Genomic DNA, 12,787 nt, shown 5'->3' on the forward strand with positions numbered 1-12,787 from the left:
AAAAAAACACTTGGAGAATTAAACCAATGGGACTGCTCATAGTGTAGTGGTTACAGCAGCTGTTTTAAGATCCAATGGTAGGTAGTTCCCTACCTACTGCTGTAGTGCCCTTTAGCAAGGTACTTACCCTAAAGTTACTCCAGTAAAAAAAAAAAAAAAAAAAAAACTACCCAACTTTAAAATGGTTAATAATTGTAAAAAGCTTCAAACTGTAAATTGCTTTGGAGGAAATGAGTAAATACATGTTTAACAGCTAAATAGCACTGTTGATAATTTTTGTCAAGTAATAAGAACAACACAAACTTAAAAATTAAATCCGATTCATTAGTCAGTCACTGATTAACTAATTATTGATTTATGGTTTTAACATCATGCTTTGTGTGTATGGTATGTTATAGAAATTCAAGGCAAAGATCCAACAGTTTTTTCTATTCATAAAAGTAACAATCAGAAAACACAACATAAAATTTTAGTCAATTAACTGACTAAAGGCTATGTATCTGTCACATATTTAACATAAATATTAATAGACAGATATACAGATACATACTGTATACATACAGACACACACTACTGACCTGAAAGGAAATGGCACAATGAATCTGCTCAAGAAACAGATGAGGGACATGTCCATGTCAGGGGCAAGCAAAATGCCAGAGTGAATGAATGAATCAGCAGCTGACATGACCACCTCAGCGCAATTGGTTCAGTTATATAAAGAGCTTCGTTTGTGCAGCTGAGTCACCTCCACGTTTCACGTATACATCATGAGGAAGGATGACCGCCAGTATGCCGGAAGGTGATCCTAAAGTCCAGTAGTGCACTTTGACATGGGGATCGCCTTTAAATTACCATGCACCTGCTTTTCACTCTTTCTTGGGTTTCAGAAACTGTTTAAACTTTTCTGCATCAATTCTATTCCATTAAGGATGTACTTTCTCAGAACAACTGGGCCATTCAGAATTCCTGTCTCAACTTGGCAGCTAGTACTGAATAAACTGGCACAATATCTGTGTACTTGAAAAACTCAAATGGCTTGACAATCATTCAACTACACATTTTTCCAACACATGTGAATGTATCTTTAAAACACTTAATCTTTCCTTGATATTTCCATATCAGGGTAAGCCTGTCTCGGGCTTCTTTTACACTAACACTACCTCCTTACAAGTGCTCTGTCTGATGGAGGCGATGGTTATGTCATCCACACCACTGCCGATAACAAGTCTAGGTATCAGTCTGTCCCTCCATCCATCCATCCTCCAGTCACCTATCTACCCATTTATCTATCTAGAGCAGGGGTATTCATTTTGAGTACTGCTGGTACAACCTGGGTAAATCCCATTTCAAAGGCAGCCTCACCTGTGACAGACGGAGGGAAAAAGCTGGTGCAGTTCTCTCTGAGACATGTTCTTGAACCGTGAGCCTCTGACACCATTCCGTGGTTTCCTTTAGCAAAAAGACATTACTTTAGCCATGTAACTACAAGTACAGCCAAGCATTAATGAATGAATACAAGTTAATCCCCGAAGAAACATTCTCTGAGCTGGACAAGGTAGATGATGATAGAAGACAAACAGTAGAAAAATGATTACACATAACAGAGCACATAACTCTGCCGTAGTTCAGTAAAAATGAGAAAACTTATGAAAATACATATTACATTTGTTCATTCTCACTGACAGCACTTTTTTGGTGTATATTCTTAACTAACAGAGGTGTTCTACATGCAAATCTGTCTAATTCGCTTGAGTGCTTAGGGAGCAGAAGCAGGTTCCCATCAGGAATTCAGAGCTGTAATGAAGCAAAGCGAAGAGCGAGCATGAAAAACCACTGCTGTCAGTGTGGTACTCAGCTGTCTGTACCATCCTTTTCTTATTTCCATCTATCCGTGCACTTTTTATTTCTGTGTTTTTCCAGTGTCTTCTATCACTGTGTGTATGCTGCTGTAGCCTTGCAGTATCAGTAAAGTCTGTGTGTGTGCGCACACGTGTGTTTACATTGCTTTGTTCTTGTAAAGCAGATATACATGTCTGAGAAGTGTTTCAAGATATCAGGGGACCACAAAACCAAACTGTACTAACAGGCATTTCAAGAACCACTTAACATACCATTAGCAACAACAATTATTAGATGTTATGACAGTAAATGTAATATTCCAGTTGACAATGATACAATAGTTCAATGAATTCTGCAATGCAGAGTCTTTTTTGATGTGTCTGAGAACACTGCAGCACACCAGGCGGTCATTTTGGCAATTACAGCGTGGGCGTGTGTTTGGTCAGCATCTCTCTTCTTATTACCTGAGAGAGCAATAATTATTATTATTAATAATATAATAATAAATATATAATAAATATAATAATAATAATAGCCCATAAAGCATTGTAGAGCAATTCATGAAGGGAAACTATATTGTTAACTAATTATTAAAGTATGTACTGAAATCTCTTTTGGTGATGATTTATCATAAACAGATGTCACTTTTACAAAAAAAAAAAAAAAAAAAAAAAAAAAAAACACACACACAGACTGAAACCACTTTCGTCTCGAGCGGTGAGCCAGAGTCTAATCCAGCAACACAGGGCGTAAGGCTGGAGGGGGAGGGGACACACCAAGGATGGGAACCAGTCCGTCGCAAGGACCCCAAGCGGGACTCAAACCTCAGATCCACCAGAGAGCAGGCACAGGCCAAACCCGCTGCGCCACCATGCCACCCCTCTTATAAAAATAATTTTATTAAAAAAAATTCTAAAAATTTTATAAAACTTTTACCATAGAAACTAATGCATGTGACAACTGTATGTTATATACACCTTAATCAATGCTTGTCAGTGGTCGAGATTATCTGTGTGACAGAAAGGAAGTAGGAAGTGTGTACGGTAGTTTGTTTTATTATGGTCGAAATGCGCATCAAGCAGAAGGTAACGAACTAGGTTAATTTAAGTGTCACATGTTCATAGCTATGTCTCTTTCTCTTGATATAATGCACAAATTGTATTTTTGCTGAGATGTACATTGCTTTGGACAAAAGTGTCTGATAAATGAATAAATGTAAATGTGACTGGTAAAACAAAGGAATGTCTGTCTCTGTCCAGTGCCTGTATTAAAACCAAGTCCAAAAACCACCATTCCAACCCTACTTGTACACAAGTGCTCATTTTTATCATAATGTACAGGTTAATACAACTGATTTAGCCAGAAAACAGCCAGACTGATGCCACTGAGGAACAGAAACCTTTTGGGTTTGAGACACGACTTGTGAATTTCAATGTGTGACACAAGCTGTGGTACAGAATAAAATATACAGTATGTTACTGAAATAAAATGCAAACATAACAAAAATTCAAATATTTCTAATGAAGAATATTTGTACTGAAAAAGCCTCTTGCATGAAAATATACATATTTCTGTAAGATGTTGTTCCAGTGTTTCATTGTACAAAACCCTGCTATGAGGTCTGAGTTTATTCCACACGAGCCCACTTACGGAAACACTGACTACTCTGACCTCTGTGCTACTACTCTGCAGGGCAAAGATCAAGTCAAACTCTCTGCAGGAAAGATGCACATGCTATTGTGATGGCACCAAAGTAATCTGTAAAAACTACCCATAAAGTACCAAACATAGCACTGCTGCTACAGTAATCTTTATTGCTTCAGATCCCATTAGCCATCTCGGCAGGGGGCAGGAGGAAGGGCCTCAATGGGATCCGCAAAGATGTGGTAAACCAGCTTTTGGTAATTATTATGGTCCTCACAGCCTCCCTCTGAAGAGGTGGGCCACACTGACTCCTCCCTCCCCTACACAACCAATCCCAGCTCTGCTGGGTTATGCAACAGGTGCACATGTGCCAGCAGGCGGTCCTTTGCTGCCATGCTGCTGCTGCCACATGCCCAACACGCTGGCAGAGAAGTGCACTGGATCAGCTTGTAGCAGTAGGGAATCAGTTTCACAGTCTCGGCAGATTAAATACGAGAACCCCGAGGGTGCTAAGAGCCGCTAAGAGCAGGGGCACAGAAAATATATTAAAACACCCACTCTGTTACATAAATAAGCCATGTGGACTATGTGTGTGACACGTGAAACTGGTAGATGAAAATCCATATTATGGCCATTCCAGCTTGACCTCATAATGTAATATAAACTAGATAATGGCCAGGAGGCCACAGATTATTTTTGGAGAAATTACATTGATTATTTAAACTGAGGTGAAGAAAACAGAGGAAGAAGAGTGTCTATTCATTTTCTTCAAAAATAACAAAAACATCTAATTAGAAATGAATCCCAAGGGCCTCCAGTACTGTGTGAAAGAGCAATTTATCAAAAGGTACTTTTCAACAAAATAAATACAGACAGGCACAAGGGAGCTACCTCTGTACTGGTAAGAGTTCTAGAAAACCTGTGCTGTTAGTCGCAAGAATAAATATATCTTTTGCCTCTTATTACAACTACCTTTGGTTCATCCTAAGTAAAATCCATTTTCTGAAGACCAAAGCCTTGTCATGAAACAAACGAAAACATGATTCTCATAGTGCCCTGCAAGCCAAATCATGCTATTGGAACAATATGGTGAAAGTCCTTTTTGTGCCTGAATGAGACTGACCTGTGTCCAAGAGGCGGTCCACCTCCATGCGGAAATCATCCCTGAGGAAGAGGAAGCCAACAATGGAGAAGAGGTACACAAGAATGAGGGCCAGCACGGCTGTAAGGATGATGGAACGGCCATTCCGTGTCACGCTCTTGATGACGTTCAGAAGGGTCTCCTCACGGTTCACCAGATCAAACAGCTGAGAGTGAGGAAGAAACCCAACGTCAGTGTCTCCTGCTCCAGTGATCACACAGTTTCAACAGACAGGCTTGCACATGCAGCCTTGGTCACCACCCTTCTGCAAGTCTGTGCAGAACAGCCTTGCAAAGACCTTAATTGAAGGTGGGCAGAGGTTTGCGGTTCCACTACAGCTGTTGATGCAAGTAAAAATTTTCTTCCGCTGTTAATCCAGCATCACAGCCCTGAAACTCATTTGATTCAAACTATCTAAATCCACACTTTTTAAACATTATTTTACAAGCAGATGCGTTAGTCGTTTAAGAGAAAAATTTTGTTGTAGCTAGCCATATTTTTATTTTCTCAAAATAATACACCACAAACTACACTTCAGTGCAGGTAAGTGATTTTAGAAAAGAACTTTACTCAGAATTTACAAATGGAAATATGAATACTTTTCCCTAAGGCAACATAAATTAACTGGCAAAATAAAGCTGGTAAAACAGTGCTACGCAGTTCTGTGGAGAATCAATTGCTCCTACCAGCAAGCTGTAAAAGAACTCGTGTGCAAACAGGCCCAGCATGCAGACAATGATGTAGACCACATGGTACAAGAAGGCCATGTCCATGATTACAGCTTTGTAGCCTCGGGTGAATGTCCCACGGTTCCCCACAAAGCTCACCAAAAACACGACCTTATTCAACAGCTGGAAGAAAGAAAGAAAACATGTGTTTAGGCACTGGTTGAGAAAACCTATGAAAGACCATGGAGAGACCCAAAACACTGAAAATATAACAGCAAGGACTTACATTGGCTGCACCCAGTAGCAGTAGAGTGGGCCCTAAGCCCAGCGAGTAAATGGACCTGAGGATGACTGCCACCAGAAAGGGTCGAATACCACCTGGCTTGGGCAGGATGAAGAGCATGGCGGTGCACACAATCATAGCCACCCACAGCAGCAGTGACACCACGGGAGGCAGGACACCTAGGGAGGGCAGAAGGCCATGCCATGTCCGTTAAATCACCAGCATGCTGAGGGAGTGTGTCCCTGTGGTGGCTGCCTGGTAACTACGGTAACTGCAGCAATACTGGGATACCTCTAGCCTTGGGAGTGATTGGACAACTTAAAACAAGCAGAACTGAACCAGAAGAAGAAAATGAAATGGAAACACACAGACTCCTGGCTCAAACTGAAACAGTCCATTTGAGTTAGCTGGAAAAAGAAGAAAATCAAAATGAAACCCACACTAAAGTGCACAGCCAGCTCCACAAACAACTACTGTCTAAGAGGTCAAAGTTCGACAGCAGCACCAGAAGAAGGGGACAACTATACATCCTGTCCCATAGCAGGTAGGCCTTTGTTTGTTTGTCCTTTATAGTAACAGGAAAAACCAACAGAGACAGAAATGTCTAATAAGTGACCACAAAAAAGCAGTGTGTGTGTGTGTGCGCGTGTGTGTGTGCACAGTGCATTCAACCTGTATGCACAGTTTTTCCATATGCAGTACATTATGGGGGAGTGCAGGAAATTCAAATGAACCAGGTTTATGGAGCGAAGATGATGATAAATTTATTTCCAGCAAGTGAAAGTGGCTTAAAAAAAAGAAAAAGGCAGAAGCAGCGCAATTGCTTTGTGTATGAAAAGTGAAAGGTGAACAGAAATCTGAATATGAACAATTTCTTATTGATTTGAAGCTTCCATGACATGCTATTTGACAAATGTGTCATTGTGAAATAAAGCTGCAGACAAGCATATATTTTCATGCAATATAAATTTAAGGTGAAAAGTTGTATTCCATGGATGAAAACAACATCAGCATTACACAGCAAGAGTGATGCCAAATGGAAGACAAGCACATGCTTTATCAACACCGGGAGCTGTTACACCACAGCTGAACATGTGGCCTGCAGGAAAACATTGGTTTCAGACATGCAATAAGTTAATTCAGTGTTAGCATAAAGTTACTGAGGACAGCATGAGGTCAATATCACCTGACAAGTTCATGTCAGAATGTACCGAGTTAAGCATTCTCCTGTTCTATAAAAGCATGATGTTGCAGACCAGATAGTTTTTAACTAATGATTAATTTGACTGTTTCATGCAGCAAAAGGGTGAGTGTACAGTGTAAAATGAATATGCTTGCCAAATGCCAAGCCCTGACTGGCTCTGCCAGCTTAACAACAACAAGACCTCTGTGCTTCAGAAATAAACCTGTTCAAGAAAAACACACCCCACAGATGTACTGCGGTGCGGTGAGGGAGGCCTGGGAGGGGGTGATAGCGGTTGAGGAAGGTACCGCAATATCGTGTTGTAAAGCCGAGCATGCACCGCCGTTGGACGAACATTGTGATGCTGACCTGCGGACGGGTTGCGGTGGAAAAGTGTTCGAAACTGTGAGATCTGTCTGGTACACAAAGTTCTTGCATAGTGAATAGGACACTCAGTACAAATATGGAATCACAAAAACAAGAGAAACTTCACTGGATATATGCCTAGCACATCTCTTAAATGGGGGACTTGCTGAGGAATGAAAATGAGAGGGAAAAACAGAAGTCAGATTTATTGCAGAAATTTTCACACATTTGCTGCCTACTGAGGACAGATCCAAGAATTTTGGAGCACAAAATATCAGTAGGAGAACTAGTTTATTTAGAGAAATGCTGGTGGATGCTGATATTGAAAGAAATGTGCCATAATAATATACTTTAAAACCAGCCCGTGCCAGCTTTCAAATCAGCATAATTTTACATTAATATGCTTCCAGATCATTCAGCTTTTACAAAATATTAGAACAGTACAATTTTAACGTTAAAAATCGCATCACCTAAACCTTGGCGCTATGTGACTGTGGTTTATGCTTTAAATTTGAAAAACAGATTAGCAAGGGAAAGAGTTAATACTGTGGTCCCTTCAGTCCTTTGGGTAAAAAATAAAAACTATTTCCAAGAGGGTAAGAGTGCATGTTTTCTGGGGATTTGTGGCATTGCCAAAAAATATCTGTAAGTATTTTGAGTCTGGGGGGTGCAGTGGTGCAAGCGGGTTTGGCTGGGTCCTGCTCTCTGGCAGGGCTGGGGTTCGAGTCCTGCTCGGGGTGCCTTGCAACAGACTAGCATCCCGTCCTGGGTGTGTCCCCTCCCCCTCTGGCCTTACGCCCTGTATTGCTGGGTTAGGCTCCGGTTCACCATGACCCGCTCAGGACAAGCAGTTTCAGACTGTGTGTGTGTGTGTGTGTGTGTGTGTGTGTGTGTATTTTGAGTCATTCATTAAGCTGATGCTTTTCTCCAATGCAACTTACAATGTTAAGGTAACAATTACTTACCCATTTAGACAGCTGAGTAATTTTACTGGAACAATTTAGGGTAAGTACTTTGCTCAAGCATACTACAACAGGTGGAGGTGGGGATCAAACTTAAGGCAGCAGATCGATCCAAAAGGCAGCAGCACTAACTACGGCAGCATGATGGCACAGCGAATAGTGCCGCTCAGTCTGTGTGGAGTTTGCATGTTCTCCCCGTGTCTGCGTGGGGTTCCTCCGGGTGCTCCCGTTTCCTCCCACAGTCCAAAGACATGCTGTTCAGGTTCCCCCATAGTGTGTGAGTGACATAGAGAGAGTGTGTTTCACTGATGTATGGATGAGTGACCCAGTGTAAGAAGTGTATCTAGCAGTGTAAGTCACCTTGGTGAATAGAGTCTTAATTTCACTAGACAAGAACTCTGTCAGATTCAGTGTGTGGGCTGGTAACACTACATAACATCCATTGTAAGTCGCTTTGGAGAAAAATGTCTGCTAAGTGAATAAATGTAAATGTAACCACTACCAGCTGCCCCATTTAATGTATCAACCAGCAATCATTACAGCTCACCGACACATATCAAACATAGTTTCTCATTTATTTTTGAAACCATGTAACTTCCACCCCCATGCTCTTTTTAGAAACAGAAACCACAAAGGCTATGAAAAACGACGGGTATACCAGAAGGCGAGAAGGCTAGCTGAGTGTACCATGTATAATGCATGGCTTCTCCAAGTATCTGTCACATGACATACATGTGAAATACACCTGCCGACAACAGGAAAGGAGAGTCCTGAGAAAGACAACAGAGGAAGAAGAGCTGCATGTCTCACTTCCTCTTCGGCCCCTCCCCATCCCCCCAGATACTGACAGCAGTATATCACAGCTGACTACTGTTTAGACAAGCCAGCACTTTATCTGAAATATATATTTAGTTTCACAAACAAAATTCATTACGTGACACACAGTTCCATGCTAAGAGAGACAGTCAAAAGCACTTGGTGTCTCATTGTTCTAACTACATACGTGATGTCAAGTATTGTAAAAAAATTCATTTTTAATCAAGCTCTCCTGTATCTCAATATCCCCTGAATAGTCAACAAAATTAAATTTCCCCCCCAAAATTGGGCTCGAAAAAATTATAGGAAAGTCATGTTAATGTCATGGTAATGAGCTATTTGTAACACACAATTTCAAAACAAAAAAAAGGTCGTCCATTGGATAAATAATGAAATATAGGCTTCTCTCACACAATGAGCATAATTCATCCCTGAAGATCTGCTTGTAAAGTGAGCTCTCATAAAAGGAACTCTTCATTACCTTTGTTTCCAATTGGAGAAATTATATATTCAAGTCCCAAAAGGTTCTCCCATTTTTTCCTCCCCACAAAACATGCAAAATTCCTGACTATCCTTTTCAACACAGGGAAAATCTAATTGAAAACTACATCTAGAAGATCAGAAGTGTTCTGGACACTTTTAAATCCAAGTTTAAGACTTGCATTGAATAAGCATATACAAAACTGTTCATACACAACACATTTATGTGCTCCTTTTATCCCCTTTCCCTCTCAATATTTATACGTTTGTATTATTTTTATGCTCCTGTTTTATTTTGGTTTTATTCTGTTCTGCTTCTTAGCTATTGTACTATGGGTTTGAACGTGTTTGTGTACAGTGAACATGTTTCAGGAGAATTGGTGACACTGAACTGTCAGTAGTGTGAATGAGTGTTTCTGATTGCGATGGACTGGCAACGAACTAGTGTCCATCCAGGGTGTACCTTCACATTCACCAAATGCTTCTGAAACCCTGCATTGATATTGCATTTCAAGGGAATTCCACGTATTTTATTACTTCAAGTCTACTTTTAACTTTGCCTTCTCAACTTTCAGCACCTTCCTTAAGTCATAACTCTGAATTACTGTAAAAGGAGCTTTCACTACATGACGGAACCCTGTAATTAGATTTTGGAGCTTTCACTACTGCTGGTGTAGAAACCCAAAAATTTACATGTTTTAGAGGAATGCATCTCGGGGTACTTTGGTGAATTTATTCTGAAAATGTGACGAGATGAAAGATGTGGTAAGATGCAGGATTGGGTTGACACAACTATTTAAAGAACCTTAAACAAAAATTTGATTTGTTTCAGCCTATTTTCCTGTTAATTCACAACCCAAATTTCTATTTGATGATGATCTGGTATGCAGGCTGGCCACTCTTACATAAAAAGGAAATGTATTTTAATGCTGGCGTCTACACCAGACATTCCCTCTAAATATCTGGATGACTCAAGCGTGTACACTTCTCCCACTTGAAAAACTTTCATTTCCATTACAATTCTAATGATTTCTGGAATGTCTTGACACCACCTCTGAAGTTATTAGACAGTGCTACATGATTATTTCCATAACATAATGTAACCTTTTGATTGAGTTGCTGTGACCCTACATATCCTACCTGTATGCTGCTGTGATTCTGTGATTTTCATGAAAAAAAAAAAAAAAACACAAAATTATCAAATCTGTCATGTGTCAGCAAAAGAATAAGTACAATAATGTATGTACAGCATAGGGCTTGATAGCAGAGCAGAGCTCACCTTCATCCTCGTCATCTCCAAAGGGATAGAAGAGGGCAACGGTGATGTTGACAAGGACAGCCAGGTTGAAGGAGATGCTGCCCCAGAGGGAGATATGTCTGGAGAACCAGAATAGGGCAGGGTTGTCTGCAGAGAGATATTGGGTCTCATTCAGGGGCAAACAACTATAAACTTGTGTATTACGTGTAAAAACTGACTAAAAACATCCAGCTACAGAGTACACGTACTGTTAGAGTTCATATAAAATGTTTCCAAAAAACTTATCTTTGACTCACATGAACTGGGATACGATAATATTTATATGAAACAGAAATTACAGGACATAACCCAAAGAGCAATATAGTAAATAGGTCATTATCATTTAATAAATATTGGCCAATACGTTTTAAAATAATTAAATAATTAAAATTGAAAATTATTTAAATAATATAATAATTTTCAGGACAGGTAAAGGATTCGACTCAAATTCAAAACAAATTCCATTAACATCAAGGATTCAACCCAATAAATGCTCTAAAGATTTGTGAACAATGAGGAAGAACCAATTATCATTCCGTAGAACCACTAATTTTCCAGCAAATATGATGCTAAAATCATTTTATTGCCACAAAAGCAGTTCACAAAGGATCTCTGGCTTCTGACTGGCTCCTTACTTCGGATTTTCTTCTGCCACCGCATCTCATTGTAGAGGTCTTCAAACTGCTGAAAGAAGTCATTGACCTTGCTGCCCTGGTCATCCCTCTCAGTGGTGTTGAAGACACGTGCTTTCGACTCCTCCGTCAGGTACTCACATATGTTGGGCACCGGAAACACAATCTGCTCCATAGTTCGGTCGTGACGGACAATCTGTGTGACAAAGGCAGATTGTCCATGTGGACGCACAAATTACTGTACACATAATAAATTTTAACCACAAAATATACAAATAAGAAAGCCTGGCCCTGTTTATGAACCTCTAGCATGTGAACAGTGGGTAGTATGAAGGTTATTAACTTTAATTACTGCCCGGTACAAAGCAATCAAAGTGGATTGAGCCTACCTCGATTTGGGCGGTGTGGTTAGCATAGTAGATGAGTGCTTCATCGCCATCACCATCGGGGTCCTGTCCTGGCTTTAGGCTTTGCTGCAGCACCTTATTGTGCCTGGCCAGCTGGGGAATACAAACAGGGATTAAAAAGAGTAAACCCACAGGGCATGAGCACTTCTAAGACACTGAGAACAAGAGCATCCAGTAGAGTCTTTTATAGCTCATTCAGTGTGACTCCTCATCAGATTAATCAATCCTCATGTATTGCAACTATGGTCCTCATACTTAATTGGTGTCATACATTCCACAACACGGTAACATGTAGAGGCTTTGATGTTAGTATGCCTTTCACCAGGATGAACACTTACCAGTCACTTTGTTAGGCACACCTATCTAGTAATGGGTGACAGCCACTTTTGCCTCGAGACCAGCCTGAATTCAGCAATAAGGTGCTGAAGACATTTCTCATGATTCTTGGTCCATGCTGGTATAACAGCTTCACACAGTTTCATAGTTAACATGGAAAATTGATGAAAAAAAGGAAAAACCTAACTTTCCTTCTGATTAAACTCAGTTACCATCCACTCCATACACAATACCATAGTAACTTCGGTAATGCAAAATTGGTTTATATGTACTGCAAAAATCCATTAACATGCAATGCTTCGTTTTCCGATGCCCACACTGTTCGATCTAAACTTCCTGTTGGAGTGGCTATGCCAAGAAAAACTGAATTGGTAAGAAATGTCAATAGTACGTGATGCCTAAAAGTTACAGTATGCACTTTTAAACCCTGTCCCACGTCAGTGGCTAATGGAGGGACTGCATCAGATGCAGAGAAGGTTTCCTGTCTGTGCTGTCTGAGTCAGAAAGGCACAGCACAGGCTCACACTAAGCTGCAAGCTGGCACAGGTCCAGACCCATGGCTGGCCAGCGCTGCAGAGAGGAGGACCACACGCTGTTTGCTGCACCCATCGGCTGCCCTGGGTACACTCCAGCCAGAGCTGCTGGCAGGGAGAGCCATAAGGGAGACCAGACCACATCCACCTCTGGCCAGCGCACTGCCCAACCATGCACAGTAAACAAACACGAGGGAGGC

At 40.7% G+C, this 12,787-nt stretch overlaps 1 protein-coding gene across 4 annotated transcripts in view; it reads right to left on the reverse strand.

Moving 5' to 3' along the window:
• Window positions 1-12,787, reverse strand: part of itpr2 (inositol 1,4,5-trisphosphate receptor, type 2) — a 102,466-nt gene that overhangs the window by 22,876 nt on the left and 66,803 nt on the right. For all 4 annotated transcript variants that reach the window (XM_018765985.2, XM_018765984.2, XM_018765982.2 and 1 more), the window contains 7 exons: window positions 11,701-11,811; window positions 11,315-11,507; window positions 10,662-10,787; window positions 5,579-5,754; window positions 5,311-5,475; window positions 4,607-4,790; window positions 1,363-1,449 (listed from right to left, as the gene is read on the reverse strand). In XM_018765985.2, the coding sequence (XP_018621501.1) occupies window positions 1,363-1,449; window positions 4,607-4,790; window positions 5,311-5,475; window positions 5,579-5,754; window positions 10,662-10,787; window positions 11,315-11,507; window positions 11,701-11,811 (1,042 nt within the window). The remainder of the gene's footprint in view (window positions 1-1,362; window positions 1,450-4,606; window positions 4,791-5,310; window positions 5,476-5,578; window positions 5,755-10,661; window positions 10,788-11,314; window positions 11,508-11,700; window positions 11,812-12,787) is intronic.

Source organism: Scleropages formosus, chromosome 5 (genome assembly GCF_900964775.1).
Source record: "Scleropages formosus chromosome 5, fSclFor1.1, whole genome shotgun sequence".
Lineage (NCBI taxonomy): Eukaryota > Metazoa > Chordata > Actinopteri > Osteoglossiformes > Osteoglossidae > Scleropages > Scleropages formosus.